Below are 19472 nucleotides of genomic sequence, written 5' to 3' on the forward strand. Positions count from 1 at the left end.
CCACTAATGAACAATCCATGTGGGTAAACTATGAATTTCATTAGGGACAAACATGCGAATTCGAACGTGATCCACTTTTTTATAAATTAACTTTTTACTGTTTATATATATTCAGAAATAACCGTACTTAAATTAAAAAGATTAAATTTTGGCAAGAAAAAACGGAGCCTGTCCGTTCTCCGATTCACCGATTGTCTGGTATAGCGCCCCCATTGGTCTGTCAAATCGCGGTCTTGCAAAATATCAACGAAAACACGACCAACGATGATGACACCGACAGTGTACGAGCCATAATTTCTACGAAAGGTGTTATTTTCATGACGTTTGGAACAGGTAAAATGCGATCCATTTGCTCTGTTTTCTAATACGGAATCGTGTGAACGCAGAAGTGTGATTTTTTGTGTTGATGTGAATGTGTGTATTGTTATTTTTATTTTAATTCTTGAAATTCGTGGAGATTTTTATCACGTTTATGATTGTTCATTGACAACGTGTGGGCCGCAATACTTTTGCGTACGTCATCATGAAAAGAAATAGGCCTGTGTACCGTACATGTACTGTGTTCACGCATATTATTGGTGCATAAAGCGAGGTTTTTTTTCCGTGTTGTGATATATGGTCTAGGATTTAAAGAAAAGTTTCATCATTTTTGACAATATGTTGAAATTATTTGTGAGATTTCAGAAATTGATGATTCCAATTGATAGAATGTTGCAACCTGATGCTAGGCCTAGGGCTAGGCTACTTCGGAAGTTGTGTGCAAACACGTCTCGAGTCAAGAAAATTTTCCAAGTAGGCCTATTGCCTAAAAAAAATTGGAAATGTTTTTGCAAAACTGACCTTCATTCATTGAGATGATAATTGATTTATGAATAAAAAAAGCAGCAGCAGGTTGCAACATTCTTTCTTTGCGCTTTTTCATGTCGTGTAAATCGGCATTTAACCGGTGACTTCCACTGCACATATGCAGCCCTTCAGATGTACCGGTATGTGCCTTAAGATGATAAAATAATATTATTAATTCAGAAAAATGTTGCAATCTGACGTTACAAGTTTTCATCCTTTATTGTTTTAAATAAAAAAATCCTACTTTTACTTTCATATTTCCTTGAAAGTGGCTCTGCCCCCAACAAAAACATGATCATTTGCACCACACTCCCCCCACCCCCACCCCACCAACCCTATCCCCCACCCCCCACCCCACCCCACCCCACCAACCCTCATACATGTACATGTAGCTTACATACATGTGCCCCGCCCCACCCACCAAACCAGAAAAGTTGCAATGATACAACATTACATGTATGTACATGTATTGGTACATGGAGTCCTACAGATCAGATTGGCATAGCGGTACTCTTCTTTCCTTCCACCGCTGTGACCCGGGTTCGATTCTAATCCTGCCTGGGCTAACGTGCAGATTAGGTTTTCAGTCCCTGCCTGATTCCGTGGGTTTTACCTGGAATATAATAATAATACCGGAGTCTTATATAGCGCACGTATCTACCAACAATTAGGTACTCGAGGCGCTGGTTATTATGTACATGTATATTATTAAAGAAAGGTAAATAAAGTATATGAGAAATATGAGACCCATTATGCAGCACCTTATAAGGGTTGACAAGGTGCTGCGGCGCATATTGCAGCCACTGTCAGAAACACTGCCAAAAACAATATCAGTCTGGGGTTCTTCTCCCACCACTAAAACTGTAATTTTCTTGCACATCTTCTACTAAGGGACATAAGTCGAAAGACCTTTTTTGGCGATCCCGGCCAATTGCAGAATAATCACAAACAAACCCAAAAATAGACATGATATACATTTAGACCCATAAACGTGGCTATAGACCTACAAAGTCACACTCCATTGGTATCTCTGGACTTTCAAAACATTTATTTCTACATCTACAGCACACGTTCATAGGGCTTCATATTTCCCTCTTATTTCTTTGGAATGTCAGATAGGGCCTACTACCGGTAAGCCACTTGCAGTTCTTGGATAAACTGTTTTGTAAACTAATTGAACATATAGGCCAAGTACTTGTTAAATTTTGGGACTGTAAGTTGAAGGTACTATTGAACCGGGATTTCCAATACATCGAAAGTCCAGATATTATGAACGGAGCATGGCTTTTTAAAATACGTCACTTATCAGTCGCTATGCCACAACTTACACCATCTAAAATGTGATGCGATCAAGCTAAATGAGTCGTTTGTCTACCCCGGTCAAATTTTTTTATTACGGATTTGAAAAGAACACAATCTTAGCATTACTGCTGTGAAAACTGCATGCTGATACCATCTAAAGTTTAAGAATTATGGGAGTCGGAACACCAAGAGATGTGATGAAGTGATGTGATGAAGTGGCCCTATTTTGGTCTGTATCTCCAAATGAAAATTCCCCACAAACGACTCATGTACGTAGCTTGATCGCATCACAAATGATTGCACAAGTGGCGGACTTACGCACGGTGAAACTTGCATGAAATTGTCGTAATGGAAATATTGCGCAGCATGAAAAGTTGTGCAACTTACGCAATAAATTGTGGCACAATTGGAGAACCCAATTGGTTAGGTTTCAAGAAAATCGGCTGCTGTATGTTGCAAAAAAAAAAAGGTCCTAGGATTTAGTATAAACTTGCGAAGTACATCCATGTCAAGGTGGTTTGCGTAGTTTGCGAACCGCAGACGTATCCTGAGGGTAGCAAACTACCACATCATTCTCCTCCCTGCCTTCCGCCACATTCACCATGGCCCAACAATCCACATAATCTGGGCCAAGAAAAAAAATCTGTGTTTCTTACTACCCCACACAACAACATGTAGAAAACCTTGCAGAACCAAAATCTTTTATTAAAAAAACTTAAAAACAAAAAACCCTGATGGTGCCACCCCACCTTAGTTTCTTTTGAAGACATCGTCCTGCTGTGATTTTTTCCTAAAATGTTTTCAAAGTTGATCAGCAGTGCATCAAACATAGAATGATTGTTAAATGTAAAAACTGCATTCCAAAAATATAAATAAAAAAAAAAAAAATAATTTCAATTAGTTTACTGTTATTCCACCTTTTTTTCTGGCTTTGAAATAGGTCTCGTTCAAATGACGTCATTTCCCACAGACCATCCACGTGCATCGGCATATTTTGAGTGTCAACTTGCATAACGCGCATCAGCTGCGTCGTATTTCGAACACTTTTCGAGAAACAAGCGCACGTGTTTGGAGCATTTTCAACACTGCGCAATGCGTGCTAGATTGCGCGCAGTTGCACTCCTCCTACAGAAATGGCCGTCATTGAACGAGCCCTATTGAGATTAAAAAAAAAAAAAGCATTTGACCCACCCAGTCACCTTTGTTGTCCACAATGGAAACGCAATTTTGTTTTTTCTTGGCCCAAAATCCACATGATTTATTTGAATCGGGACTGCATGTTTTCAGAAGTAGGCCAAGGTGCATGTGCTGTATGGAACCGAATGTAGGTCGCAACGATGACTCACACAAGAGTCGTGCCGAGAAAGTCTGAGCCAATCGTACTAAATAGAACATGAACACCATTCCTGCAGAAGCTGCAGAAATCTACGTGTACACACATAAGGTGATCACTAGAAGCCAATTCGAACATAACAAATTTTGTTGTCATGGCAAATGTGTACATTTACCCGGTATGCAAAACTACCGGTATGTACATGTACAAGGAAAAAGTTTTTGTTCGACATTAAAGGGAAAATACAACATTTGCAAACATCGAAAAATAAAATGACCAAGTTTTTACGAAATACCTGACAGGATGTTGGTAAATGACAGTGTAAAGCATCCTGTAAAATTATGGCACCAGGTGTGAAGTCATTTTAAAGAAAAGTGGTATTTTTGTATAAATTTCCAACGGTGGTCGGCCGACCACTGTTGGAAAAACCTAACTATTTTCAACTACTGCTCCAAATTTACCATTTTTTGGGTCAAAATTTTGTTTGCTATTGGTTACATGTTCATGAACGGGTGCAGGCCAGCTAGACTGGTTCCCTTACTTTACATTTTTCTGGCATCTATAAATTGATCCATTTCATCTTTAGTGGAGTCAGGGAACCAGACTACTTGAACGCTTTTGTTTTTCTTGGTTTTTCCAGCATTTTTGGAACACAAAACTTCAAACATGTCGGTGTAACAATATTTGATCTATTATACTAACCCCTCAAATAGTTCATATCTGAAAATTACAGAAAAAGCCAATGATGTACATTCCCTTTAAAGGGAATAGGGGCCTATACAACATTTGCAAACATCCAAAAATAAAACTACGGAAATAATATAAAATACCTTGCTGGACTGTAGTGTTAGTGAATGACAGTCTAAAGCAGCCTGTTAAATCATGGCACCTGGTGTGCTGACATTCTGAATATAGGTGGTATTTTTGTATCGATTTTCAACTCTGGGTCGGCCGACCAGCGTTGGCAAAACTTTTTTTCTCTCTAATAGAACTGCTCCCAATTTATTATTTAGTTAGTCCGCATTTTCTTTGCAATCGATTCTTCTAACGTATATAATTTGCTGTGTTAAGTGGGGTCAAGGAACCAGACTACAAGAACATGATTGTTTCTCTTGGTTTTTCCAGCATCTACAAGCCCAAAACTTAAAACTTGTAACAATATTTGCTTTAAAATACGAACCCCCAAATCCATCCATTTCTGAAAATTACAGCAAAAGCAAATGTTGTATATTCCCTTTAAATGTTTTTCGGAAAATTTGTAAACGAATTTAGAATTGTTTTCGTTTAAACGTGTAAACGTCACATCCTTAGTTCCGGCATGCAACTTTTCTTTGGATGATTTATGGATCAACTGATTTCCTCGTTTTGGCTTTGTGGCTTACATAAGATCAGTGCTACTAATTAATTGATATATACCTGACTATAGTGCAGTCAAGCCTGCTGTCCATGTGTATAGCTCACTGCTAGCTTATGTATATTAATTACCTGTAATTGAATTCATGTGTGCACCCAAGGCCATTATAGACAGGTCTATATCATGCTTTCACCATTTTAGTCATGTTCCCTGTATCCAACAACAGTACTGAATGATAATGTTTTTGTGCAAAAAGGAACCAGACTATTTTTCCCTCCAGCCTCGCTTTGGTTACGTTGATTTGAATGGGAAAAAAATCAAGATGGCCGCAACATGATTATGGTCTATACTGTACAGTATTTTACATTGGCACTCTGTAACTGTAGGTACACAAGCATACCGATACCTGTACACATACATGACATACGGTACATTGTACAATAAAGGTGTGCATATTATGGGCAGTACATGAGTATGTAAGCATGGAGGAATAATTCGTCCGTGATGTGAGTAAACGCACAACATAAACTACCTGTCCATGTTTATCATGCATAGAGTGGGCCTACATGTGCAGTGATCCGTCCCTGCAAGGTTTTAGTGAGCAACCAGGCCTGATAAAATGTTATGCCACATTGCTAAATTTGTGTCACCCTGTTAAAAGTGTTGTTTTTAGAAAGAATTCCAAACAGAAAGAAATTAAAAAATTCAAAGGTAGTGTGCTGTACTTGCTGCCAAGTTTAATTTTTATTACACAGCACGGTCAACACAAAGTAAAAGCACAAAGGGGCATTTATTTAGACAATAATTTGATGCATTATCAAGATTTTCGATATTATTCACCAATATTGAAAATTTCAGATATTTCGATATTAAAAACTTGCTATCGGTGATATCGATATCAAAATAGTATTGAATAATTGAGTAATATCGATAGATCGACAGTGCTTACTCAATGTACTATAGATCAGGGACTGAATTTACACATGGCACATGTACAGATCTATGTACATTTTATACATGTACAAACATGTGTACACCTGAGTAACAGTAGAACAGTGTGCTACAGGTGCTATGCAATTTGTACACAGTACAGCCCATGTGTGGGAGTGTGCATTATTCAAAGCGAATTGCTCCAGTTACTGCTTTTTGCATTTAATGGCATGAATAGGATCGGCCTCGCACTTGACTGTACTCGGGCTATTTATTCCATTCACTCGCCTACACACATTAACCTCGGTGTATAGCCAGATGCATGTATTTCCTTCAATCGTAAATCAGCCAAAGCGCTGTACCGGCTTCGCCAGCACACTCACACTGAGAGAAAATTCTAATTCGGTTTCCTGAATTTAGATTGGTGGGGATGTCTTGGCGGAAGTGAAGGTCGTCCTTTATGGTTTTCCCAGACCCTTTTTTTTGTGATGTGTTTGACAGACCAATTCCTAGAGTCGTGTTTTATTATTTTTTTTTTTAAAGATTCATTCTGTTCATTGTGAGGGAAAATTTTTACGGTAAGCTTTTGAATGCATTTTCTCTCCATGGATGTTTTCATGTAAACAAGTATTCTTCAATGTACATGCAGTAACAGTTGTGTGCTGGACTGGTAAAGTATAAAGTTCTCAGTTCTGGTCATATACATGTGGGTATTTTTGTCAGGATCCATCAATTTTAATTAATTAATTGAATTTTGTTGCCCCACAATTTGAAATGATGACTTCTCAATGAAGATGTTTTCCTTGTGCATTATGGTTGTCTCTTCATCAGTTAGGATTGCTCTTGGGAGGGGGGTGTTATGGGTCCCCCCCCCAAAAAAGAAGCTGTGTTATGGGTCCCCCCCAAAAAAAGAAGCTGTGTCTATGGCCCCACCCATATTTTTCTCTTTTGAAATTTCCCTGGAAATATTGTTAGCTACAACCAACTCCTTGTACAGAGATGCCTACAGAAGTTATCCCCGAGATGTCGAGAAGTCATCTGAGAAATGAAATTCCCTGCCAAAAACAGCACTTTTTAAACTAATTTTAAAAAATGCACAATTTACCTCAATTTTTAGCTCTTAAAAATATAGTGCTTACTGTACATAACTGAACTGTGTCTGTACATGTAGTGCATACATGTACTAATACCGGTAGTGCATGTTATGTGTACAAATAGAATCATAAAAAACCATGTAGATCCACGTGTGATAAATACAGGTACCGGTACATGCACACATCATATACATACATGAACATCCACCTTGTATCAAGTTTTATGCCTTTGCTGTACATATCGGTAGCAAAGGCTTAAAGGGAATATACAACATTTGCAAACATCGAAAAATAAAGCTACCAAGTTTTTACGAAATACCTTACTAGGATGTTGGTAAATGACAGTCTAAGGCATCCTGTAAAATTATAGCACCTGGTGTCGAGTCATTTTCAAGAAAATGGTATTTTTGTATACATTTCCAACGGTGGTCGGCCGACCACCGTTGGAAAAACCTAACTATTTTTCAACTACTGCTCCAAATTTACCATTTTATTCAGTCCAAATTTTGTTTGCTATTGGTTACATGTTCATGAACGAGTGCAGGCCAGCTAGACTGGTTCCCTTATCTTACAATTATCCGACATCTATAATTGATCCATTTTATCTTTAGTGGAGTCAAGGAACCAGGCTTCATAAACAGTTGTGTTTTTCTTGGTTTTTCAAGCATTTTCGAACACAAAACTTCAAACATGTCAGTGTAACAATCATAGATCTATTATACTAACCCCTCAAATAGTTCATTTCTGGAAATTACAGCAAAAGCCAATGATGTACATTCCTTTAAAAGATAGATACATAGCATGATGTGTGCACATGTACACTGCATTGAAATTTACATGTGTACATTTTTGTAAGTGCCTGTTGCACTGAATTGAAATTTACATGTGTACATTTTTGTGCCTGTTGCTCATGCAGAGCGCTGTTCGGCTTTTTGTGTACACCTTCATGTACTGTATATTTTTGATACCACAAAAATATTGGGTTTGCTTAATTTGCAAATGGATGTTTCATGTGTATAATTTTTGATACCACAATATATGGCATTGAAAATGAATGTATTTTATAAGCAGATCATTTTGCCAACGTGAACAAAACGTGAACAAAACGACGAAATGTGATAGAAAGTGAGGTTTTCACAACATTCTTCACTCAAATGTATGGCCTATTCCTTCTTGTCGCAGAGCCATGGACGCCCGACGACCCATCGTGCCGTTCCCATTTCACCGCATGAACAACCGCATGAACAAGGGCCCGCCGGTCAATATGATCAACCATCCGCAGTACGGCCTGGACTCCCACGGCCCACAGAATCTGGAGATCAAGTCCAAGCGGATGGCCGTCAGCTGGAGGGACGACACGCTGTTCTACGTGCCGGACCGGACGGGCAAGCAAGGGGTGTGCATCCTGGAGCCCAGCATGCAGCCGGGGCAGGAATACTTTGAGGTGAGAGTCGCGCCGAGCACAGGAACTGGCCAGTGATGTAGGTCTCAAGGCAGGTCTCGGTATCGAGACCAGTCTCGAGACCGATTTTCGTAGGTCTCGGCAAATTCAAGGTCTCGACTCAAAGAACTTGGTCTCGGCCTCGATCTCGGAGCAAAAGTCTTGATCTCGGTCTCGCCCATAAGGTCTCGGTCGCAGTCTCGACTTTGGAGATCTCGACAATTTCAAGGTCTCGACTCAAAGAACTCGGTCTTGGCCTCGATCTCGGAGCAAAAGTCTTGATCTTGGTCTCGCCCATAAGGTCTCGGTCTCGACTTTGGACCCTGAGGACATGGCCTCGGTCCTCAGGTCTCTATCATGGTCTCGGCCTCGGTCCTCAGGTCTCGGTCTCGGTCCTCAGGTTTCGGTCTCGGTCCTCAGGTCTTGGTCTCGAGCTTTCAGATCTCAACTACAACACTGGAACTGGCTAAGCACAGGGAAAAAATTGTTAAGCAAAAAAAAAAAAAAAAGATTCAACCAGCAAAAATGTCATACCTTGTTTATTGCTTAAGACCTGATTTGTGGAGATATTTGCTAACCAAGGAACTCTGCGTTCATGATCACCAGTTTTCGTTCAGCACAGAAACTCTACAAAACACTGTAAGAAACAGAATCCTTGCTGCCAATGGCTGTAAGCACAACATATGATCTTAAGAGCAGGATTCCATCGTTAGTAGAGCCATGAACTTGATTCAGGTTCCCTTGAACTGTTAAGCTCATAATCATGCGTAGCGAAGTTAGGGTGCCAGACTCTTTTGCACAATAGTGAGTATCACCCGTTAACTGTTCTGGTAAACCCTTTTCCCTACAGGCTGAGATAGTAAGCACGGGTCGATGGGGAGCTATTAGGATAGGACTGGCACCCCCCGATCACTCACTAGAAGTACATCTAGGCATAGAAGGCAACTCGGTAGCGTTCAGTGTGGACGACAGTGCAGTGTAAGTATACAATTGTCATGACTGTGAGATCTCTAGTTTGTAGACTTTAACTTTCGACCCTGAAGGGACAGGAAGACCATACTCTGTTGTTAGGCACACCCAATCTTCCCAGGAATAGATGTTAACCACTGAATGATATCGTTACGCCCCAACTATGTAGGGCTGTGCATTTACGGGTATTACCTGAATCGGGTACCCGAATGGAAAAAAACACGGGTACCCGTTAACCCTAACCAAACTCAACCCATCAAAGCCCAACAGCAGGTTTTGTTGAAATCTGTTGGGATAGGTACAGCACCCCTAAACTGATGTTCTTTTGCACTGGGGTTGGCATCCCTCCAGAAACCAAGTCCAACAGTGTGTGTGTGTACGATTTCCCATGTGGGTGTTGGAATTTGCCTGAATGGGTACGGTTCCTAGTAAATTATGCTAGGGAGTTAGGGTTAAAGAAACCCAACGCCGTACATGCCAAAATTTTGCGTACTGTTCAATTCATAGCCCCTTCTATACCTCATCAACTTGTGGTCGACTTGTGATCGACTTGTGATTGATTTGTGATCGACTTGTGATTGACTTGTGATCGACTTGTGATCGACTTGTGATCGACTTGTGATCGACTTGTGATTGGCATGTGATTGGCATGTGATTGGAATGTGATTGACATGTGATTGATTGACTTGAGATCAACTTCAGTTGTAAATCAAATTAGGTTTTGCTCTTCACCGACGTATAAACACTGTTTACTGCGTCGGTGAAGGGCGAAACCTAATTTGATTTACATCACCCTGACGCAAAATTCCATCTTATGAATAGTTAATGCGGTACCCGCTGCTATGTACATCAGATTCGAACCAGCCAACCCATCCAGTTAGCTCGGAGGTCGAGTGGTTAGACATCTGCACTAGAAAGCAGAAGGTCGTGGGTTCGAGTCCCACCCGAGTGATTTTTCCAACTTTCACTCGGGAGGTAACACACTGAGTATACAGTGTTTATACGTCGGTGAAGGGCAAAACCTAATTTGATTTACATCACCCCGACGCAAAATTCCATCTTATGAATAACTTGAGTCGTGTTGAGTTGTGATGTGAACATTTGCATGAGTGGAGCACATGCAAATTTTGTGCAGCTAAAAACAAAAAAATTCTCAATTGTCTTTATTTTCTGAACGTCTTGCAAACAGATATGGCCAGGACCAAACTGTGACCCTCCAGTGTCGGGCCTGCAAGCCAGGCGACAAGATTGGCGTGGGCATCAAGTTTGGAGAGAACTACATGGAGGGCGCCGATGAGAAATGCCCCGTCGTCTTCACACTCAATGGGAAAGAGGTCCGTTTACCAGCCAAAGACTCGTCAGCTTCTGACCGTCGACATTGGCTTAGCACAAAAATTATTTGCTTAACAAAAACGGGTAACCAGCCAAAACGTTGTGCAGTGTCTATTGCTTACGACTGGTTCCCCGCTTATGTTTTCTTAGTACATGGATTTTGAAAGTTATATCTGCTGCTGATCGACATTTACAAATATACGGGGTGTCTCCAAAAAAATGTAGCTGTCAAACAGCATATTTTTTTGAGGGAACTAAATCATTTTTTTTGGTAAAAAAATTACCATGAGATGATAGAGTGTTTCTTTACCCTTGACAAGATTTTTGTTCTGTGTGATTTGGACCTTTTGTTTAAAAGTTACGGCAAAGCTTGTAACGACTGTCAAAATCTGTTTGGGCCACTTGCTTCACCTTATTGGTACATGTATGTGAATGCCTTTCATTAGATACCAAGTGGCCCAACTTGGAATTCAAGTCCTTTCATTTAATTAGCTGTATCTCTGGACTGGGGTGTTCAAATGAGATGGGATAAAGACCATCGTGGAGAGTATTTACTCCACCTTCAGACTCTGTAGATAAGCTTTGCTAAAAGAGAGTGCTAGTATTCTAAAATTTATGGATCGACTGCTACTTTTTTTCTTTTTCTTTTTTGAGACGCCCTGTATACACCCTCATTCATTTGAAATATTAAACAAACTTTTTGATATGCAAATTTTCATTTTCACAAAACAAAACCAGATCCATAGGCGAGACGTGGTCATTCCATTCAAGGGTCTCTGCCCGGCCGTTTCCATGGCGTCGCAGGGCCAGATGGTGCGGTTCAAGGCGCGCTGTGATTGGTCGAGCCAGGAGGAGGAGATGGTGATTGACAGCTGCGAGGACGACTGGGCACGGCTTCATGACGTCACGGTTCACGGCCAGGTAAGAAAGTCGGTCACGAGCCAATATGGCCCATCAGGCCAGGTGTTTATCTTCGGTTTCAGTCACAAAATGACTGAGAATATTTCTACTCCCCCTGGATGGGATGCTAGTCCATCACAGGTTTACTCCCCAGCTAATGCCAGTACCCGTTTATACTCCTGGGTGGAGAGAGGCCAGTGGGGGTGAAGTGGCTTGCCCAAGGACACAATGTATGGCCAACAGGGTTTTCCTCCCACCTCTAAAAACTGTAAGTCGCTTCCTGATCTTCTACCAAGGGATCCCACAAGAAATAAGTACTAAGACTTTTGTGGGCTACCCCCAATCGTCGAATACAAACATTAATTCCAACTCTCTGCTCCCAGATCTTAGCCTACGCGGGTCGAGGCAAGACCATCGCCGACGTGGGCTTAGCCCAGGCCAAGAAGCCCCTCAGCCCCACGAACCATTACTTTGAGCTGGAGATCATCGATCCGGGCAAGAACTGCTACATCGCCATCGGCTTAGCCAAGAAGGACTACCCGAAAAAGCGGCATCCGGGCTGGAACTACGGATCCATAGCGTACCATGCAGGTAGGGAGAAATGGACAAAGAATCTACAGCGTGTCCCAACAAACATTGTGCATGAAGAAATGGCTGATTTTCTCAAAAGTTGGTTAGACTAGCTAATCAAATTTATAGCATTTTCAAGCCTATAGTCTTGTTTATAATTGGTGAAAAAAAATCAAGAAAATCCAACAATGCAAACTAGAGATATGTTTGATTTGGTATGGCTATGTACATTTCGACCTGCACAATGTAATTTCTCACTTAGTATTTGCTTGTACATTGTATATACCAATTATTGGGTTATTGGTACGTGTTACGCAGTGCTTGAAATATTGTATGGCTTTTATGTTGCATTTGGATAAGGGTGTTCACAGATAAAATTTTGGGTCCATAACATTATATAATCAAATCTAATACCACTTGGAATGCCTAATATCAGGTGTTTAGTCTTTGACAAAATCAACGATACAAAATCAACGATATCTCTGGTTTGCATGGATGGATTTTCTTGATATTTTCACCAATTAAATAAACAAGACCAGAGGCTTTAAAATAATATAAAATTTGATTGGCTGATATGACCACCTTTTGAGCAAATCAGCGACTTCTTCATGCACAATGCTTTATTGGGACATGCTGTATGATGGAATTTTGCGTAGGGGAGATCTCGCCGAAGCAAAACTCTACGATACAAAATAGTGAATGTTTGCATTACCTGCTGTGGTATCGGATTCGAACGAGACATCTGACTCTGGGAAAAGCTCAGTGGCAAGTCTACACTGCTGAGCAGGAGGTCGTGGGTTCGAACCCCACCTGAGCAAGCGTGCGAATTTGTTTTTGGTGCAAGCCTTTGCACAGCACAGCATAATAATAATAATAATGGCTTCTTGTATGGCGCTCATGTCCGTCATGAAGTGACGCTCCTGGCGCTCTTATTATTACCCTGGCTTTAGCACGGCTGCCATTACGGCGCTCAAGCATTGAAGGAATTTCTTCCTACCAGGTACCCATTTACTACACCTGGGTGGAGAGAGGCAATCGTAGTAAAGTGCCTTGCCCAAGCGCACAAGCACCATGTTCCTCGTCAGGATTCGAACCCATGTACCACGACACACAAGTCGAACACCGTAACCACTGGACCATAAAACCCCAATACAGCCTAATGAAATACATTGATGAAATACATTGATGCAAGGCCAATAAAAAAAAAAGACAAAGCTTCTGTGTTAAAAAGTTTGCCTGATTACGGTGATTTGGGTTTTTTTGTTTTTCATTACAGACGATGGAAAGATCTTCAAAGGGAGCGGCGTGGGTGACTCCTTTGGCCCCCGCTGTCATAAAGGAGACATCATGGGGTGCGGTATCATGTTCCCCAGGGACTACATCATGGACAGGTTGGTTAGGGAAGGGGTAGGGAAGGGGGAAAGGGATAAGGGGGGAGGAAGGGATAAGGGGAGGGGAAGGCATGATGGAAGACGAGGGGTAGGGAAAGGGGTGGCAGAAGGGATGAGGGAAGGGGTGGGGGACGGGGAAGGGATGATGGAAGATGAGGGATAGGGAAAGGGGTGGCAGAAGGGATGAGGGAAGGGGTGGGGGAAGGGGAAGGGATGATGGAAGATGAGGGGTAGGGAAAGGGGTGGCAGAAGGGATGAGGGAAGGGGAAGGGATGATGGAAGATGAGGGGTAGGGAAAGGGGTGGCAGAAGGGATGAGGGAAGGGGTGGGGGACGGGGAAGGGATGATGGAAGATGAGGGATAGGCAAAGGGGTGGCAGAAGGGATGAGGGAAGGGGTGGGGGAAGGGGAAGGGATGATGGAAGATGAGGGGTAGGGAAAGGGGTGGCAGAAGGGATGAGGGAAGGGGTGGGGGACGGGGAAGGGATGATGGAAGATGAGGGATAGGGAAAGGGGTGGCAGAAGGGATGAGGGAAGGGGTGAGGGAAGGGGAAGGGATGATGGAAGATGAGGGATAGGGAAAGGGGTGGCAGAAGGGATGAGGGAAGGGGTGGGGGACGGGGAAGGGATGATGGAAGATGAGGGATAGGGAAAGGGGTGGCAGAAGGGATGAGGGAAGGGGAAGGGATGATGGAAGATGAGGGATAGGGAAAGGGGTGGCAGAAGGGATGAGGGAAGGGGTGGGGGAAGGGGAAGGGATGATGGAAGACGAGGGGTAGGGAAAGGGGTGGCAGAAGGGATGAGGGAAGGGGTGGGGGAAGGGGTGGCAGAAGGTAGGGGTGTGTACTGCTATAAGGGGGACATTATGGAGTGCGGTATCTTGTTCCAGCGGGACTAAATCAGAAAAATTTCATTCCTGGCCTCAATATCCCTCCCCCTGGACACCCACAGCGACGAAGGTGAGAGCGACAACGAGGAGGTCAACAGCGTGGTCAAGGCCTGGCCGGACCGGGAACCCTTCAACCGCTTGAACCAACTGGACCGCATAGCCCAGGACAACTTCGCCATCGACGTCTACGATCTGTCGGAGGACGAGTACGACGACTATCTCTCCGAGGAGGAGGAATACGAATTGCAGATCGACGGGGTGCAGCAGGGCGGTAAAGTACAGGTCCACGTAAGTAACACTGAGTTCTTCTTCCGAATTCGTAACAAAATGGCATGGAATTCCATCAAAAACTTCTTCAACTTTTTTTTTGCCCCCCTCTGAATCCAGGTTTTCTTTACGCGAAATGGAACCACAATAGGCAGAAGAGAGGTCCATATACCAGCGTCGGGCTTCTACCCAACCATCGGCATGCTCAGTTTAGACGAGAAGGTTCGGGTCGACCTTAGACCCCTGAGTGGTTGACCCCCTGAGTGGTTGACCCCCTGAACTTGTGACCCGGAGTAGTTGACCCCTAAACCTTGTCATCCCTCCCCTTTGCACTTTACTGTTGTTTAGGGTCTTGTTATTTTCAGCCTTGTCGTGTTGTCTGTCTCAAAAGTACTTGCACAAAATTGTTTCAGTGTGATCTGTGTGAAGCGTGACCTTAAAGGTCGTGACCTATGACCTGCAAGCCGCCATAGTAGTTACTAACTGATGAAGCTTTGCCGCTTGTGGACCGGTCTGTGATGTAATGAACTTTAACCTTTGACCTTTTTTTCTGGGTCACTTGGTGGATTGTTCCAGATGAAAAAAAAAAGTACTCTTTGAGTGTTATATGTGCCAGTGTAAATGTGTAATTTTACGGAACAGTGTTGACAACAAAAAGTCAAATTTGAAGTACGTCGTACGAGTTTTGTGGAATGTTGCGCCCGGTGTTGGGGCTAGAGCAGAAATTACTCATTGAAAGTATTTTGGTTTGTAATAGTTTCAAAGGTAGAAACTAATTTGAAAACTAAAGCCGTCTAGATTTAGTAATCTCAACTCGGTCTGTACGGGCATTGTGATGAGAGTCCAGTAATTGAGGGTGTGGGGGGGGGGGTTCAGTGACACCATCCCCCCCCCCCCTCCCTCCCTCATCAACCACCAAGAAAAATGTGATGCGATCAAGATAAATTAGTCGTTTGTCAACCCTGGTCAATTTTTGTTGACAGATTTGAAAAGAGCACAATCTCAGCATTACTGCTGTGAAAACCGCATTCTGATACCATCTTTAGTTCAAAAATTATGGAAGTCGGAACACCAAGAGATGTGATGAAGTGATGTGATGAAGTGGCCCTATTTTGGCCTGAATCTCCAAGTGAAAGTTCCCGACAAACGACTCATTCAGCTTGATGGCATCAATACAAAATTAGCGAAATGTGGCTTTGCATATAACAGAGTAGAAGCAAATTAATTAATTAAACTTTTTTTTTTGGAGTAAGGCTAAGAGCTTTTCCTCCCAGATTTGTAATAAGTCATCAAAAATCAATCACACATCCTTCAGGCTCAAACCAAATCAGTAGCTGTTGGACAAAGGCATTACTTTGTTCTGTTTTTTTTTTTTTTTTTGTGCCAGGACGTGTGAATTGACTTCCGATCGACTTTATTACAACAAAGTTTAGCTTTGTGTATTATGCCGTACTCGACTTGTCCCGATTCTGTGGACAGCATGTGTGGTTTGCGCTTCGGAAGGCTTCATGTAAAAAAAAAAATGTGTATAAAAAATAAATGAAAATAACAAAATATATATATATTTGACTTTATGCAACTGATGCTTATTATGGTAGGAAGCAGAGATTGGGAAATTAGTAAGTCGGTGCTGTTGTCGAGACCATCACAAGACCAATTTTAGAGCAAGCACAAGACGATCACAAGACCAGCCACCAAGTAACAGGGCACGAACAATGACAAAGGAATGCCTTTGTTGCAGTTCACTTGAATAGCTTGTGACTTGAACCAAGACTAAGGCTGCATCCGAATCTGTTGTCTAGAGCTAGGTCTAGGTTTTCGCTCCATTAGAAATACGCGGGGACGCGCTGACAATAGACGTAGCCGTAGCTCTGGAAGCCCGTTTCGGACACGGCCTTAAGGTCTTGTAATGGTCTTGTGATAGTATTGTGTAGGTCCTGTGTTGGTCTTGTGTTGGTCTTGTGATGGTCTTGTGTTGGTCTTGTAATGGTCTTGTGATAGTATTGTGTAGGTCCTGTGTTGGTCTTGTGTTGGTCTTGTGATGGTCTTGTGTTGGTCTTGTAATGGTCTTGTGATAGTATTGTGTAGGTCCTGTGTTGGTCTTGTGTTGGTCTTGTGATGGTCTTGTGATGGTCTGTGTTGGTCTCGTGTTGGTCTCGTGTTGGTCTCGTGTTGGTCTCGTGTTGGTCTTGGGATGGTCTTGTGATGGTCTTGTGATGGTCTTGTGATGGTTTGTAGGGTCTGGACTGCAAACTGTTGTAAGTGTCGGCAAGTTCTTGGAGGTTCCAAAATGGGACTGAAAATTCACTGATTTGAGTTTGCCAACTCAAAAACTGGCGTGCCACTTAATATGGGAAAAGCTCGTGTTTCTTAGCCATTCCTAGTCTTGGTGGCAGATGTTCTTAGCGGTGGAGTTCATGATCAGACGGTACAGCCTTTGAACTGCGCAGCAGCATTCACATTCACATTCACAAACCTGTGTTGCCGTGTGTGTGTGTTAACCAGTTCCTACCAGGATTATTTTGACAAGAATGGGGCGCGAGATTACTTTTTACTCGACCTCAAGCCAGGCTGGATGAAGCCATCACCCTCGGGCAGCACACTCATATTTCTTGATTCACTCGCTGCGAGGGGGTCGCATACATATTTCCGGCCTCGCTCCCTGCATGTTTATCCGTCATCCGTTTTGAATATCGCACCTTTGCGTGTATACGTCATCCGGCGCGAACTGGTTAAGGACGCCAGCTTCGGTGAATCGCTGCGCACAGCCCAATAACCCGTGCAAGCTGAACCATCGCACCGCTCAGGACGTCTTAGAATCAAGCCATTCCCAGCATGAAGCAAACAGGCGGTGCAAACTTATTCAGTATCTGCCGTTTTGAGACCGAGAGACGAGACTATTCCCCCGGCAAATATGTGTTTTCAGCTCGACGGCACAATTGTTCCTCACTTCTAGTTTTGCCGATCTCTGTATTAAAATAGTGTACTGTTGTGTACAGCATAGATGTATATTTTTTAGTATGCCAATTTCTCAACTCACGATGTCGTGATGCTTTTTGTGTAGTCTGATCCCACCACAGCAAAAACACCCAATTATTTGAAGTAAAAAAATCATGACAAAAATGTCCTTTCTATGTAACACACATTGTGTATCCTCGCGTTCGCCTTCAGAGAAAATGCACAAAATTTGCCTTTTTGTGTGATTTTTGCCTTGAAAAATAAAAAAAAATTAAGAAAAGACATAGGTGGGAAGAGAAACATAACTTTTAAAAACCGTGGCCAAAGTGGTCCATTCCATTTTGCTGTGGTGGGAAGTGGTTTTTGCACAGAGATCGACTAAGCATTATGTAGATTCGATGTACAAAATTGAAGTATTAAGCAGCACAGTACAGATTTGTGTATAAAACGCTTGTGTATATTGTTAACTCACGCTTCAAAAACTTATGTTCCAAAGATGTGTACATTGTTGTAAGATATCAAAATTTTGCTTTAAATTTTGGAGAAAAAAAATAGGGAAGGATCAATGTGAAGGAAACTCGTTAAGAAAATGACGTGTAATTTGTTGCTATGGAACGTTTTGTCTCCGTGGTTTTATAGGAAGAAAATGAATATAGTGAAAGTTCAAACTTAATAAATAATGACATTCTTATTGCTTCATCTTTCGTTCAAAGGTTGTTTCCCAATATAGGTGGTATTTGTTTTATACAATTCCTGAATATGTTCCATCCTCCATATGTTCCCCCGCAAACCATGTTAAATGTTAATCTTTGTATACTGAATGCACTGAATACATGTATAACAAAAATCTAACCTAGTCAAAAGTATACACGTCCGCTTTTTCGCAGTGGTGAGGTGTTGCTTGTTCTCGACTAATAGTCCGTCATTGGTAGCCATAAAAAGCACTAGTTACTTTGTGTACGAGTCCCTGCCTTTGCATAAAACGTATGGTGGTCTGCGTATTTTGTCTTTAACTGGATACCACACTTCATTCACCGTTACTTAATGTCAGTTGTTAATGTTCTGTACAAATTGTTTTTCCTGAAACATTTTCCGAATATTTTAAGACATTTCCTTTGTCTTCCATTTTTTGCGAATTGTGTTATATTTGAGAAAAAAAACTTTTAAAAAACTTGATAATTTTTATGACTGCAATTCAAAAAATTGTGCAAAGGGAATCAGATTCACTCTTATCATGCATTATTCATAATGTCTAATTTGCATATTGTGCATAATTCATACTCTGACAAGTCATGTTTTGAATAATTTGAATATATGATTCTGGGTTGTTTACATTTTGAAATTACACATGTACATGTACATGTATACAAATCATGTTCCACTACTGAAAAAAATATGGAGAAATTATTAAAAGCAACGTTGTTATTCTTGGGAATATGCATTGTGTTTTGAGTTGTCTTTTCTCATAGTCTGTTATATTTAACGTGGCTTTACCATGACTTCTAGGAATATCAACTTTCCACGACGACTTGTAAAAACAAAAAGTCCATGACTTTCCATGATAGCTTTAAATTCCATGATTTTCAAGGATATTTCCCAGGGCCCAATTTCACGGCGCTGCTAAGCACACAATTTTCTGCTAACAGAGCCTTTGTCTATTTCATGGAGATCGTAAGCACAAGCACAGCAAAACGCTTACTTCAGAGGAACAATTTGCTTAACTTGGTGACGCAACAATAGTGCTTAAGGGCAGCAAATTTTTCTGCTATGCTAGGCACAACTTTTCTGCTAACTGTTAAGCAGCGCCGTGAAATTGGGCCCTAAACTGGGGGAATGCTGCAAGATGATGATGAGCAAATCCAGAACACCCTAAAAAAAAAATGGACATCGGAGATCG

General features: G+C 41.9%; 1 protein-coding gene across 1 annotated transcript; it reads left to right on the forward strand.

Moving 5' to 3' along the window:
• Positions 1–91: 91 nt before the first annotated feature.
• On the forward strand, positions 92–14885 carry LOC119725570 (SPRY domain-containing protein 3-like). The gene is made up of 9 exons (XM_038197031.1): positions 92–333; positions 8042–8303; positions 9151–9278; positions 10459–10603; positions 11340–11522; positions 11885–12092; positions 13348–13462; positions 14413–14638; positions 14738–14885. Exons 2-9 carry the CDS (start codon positions 8046–8048, stop codon positions 14870–14872), a joined length of 1398 nt encoding a protein of 465 aa, XP_038052959.1. The 5' UTR covers positions 92–333; positions 8042–8045; the 3' UTR covers positions 14873–14885.
• Positions 14886–19472: the final 4587 nt, after the last annotated feature.

Source organism: Patiria miniata, unplaced genomic scaffold, assembly GCF_015706575.1.
Source record: "Patiria miniata isolate m_02_andy unplaced genomic scaffold, ASM1570657v1 HiC_scaffold_19, whole genome shotgun sequence".
NCBI lineage: Eukaryota > Metazoa > Echinodermata > Asteroidea > Valvatida > Asterinidae > Patiria > Patiria miniata.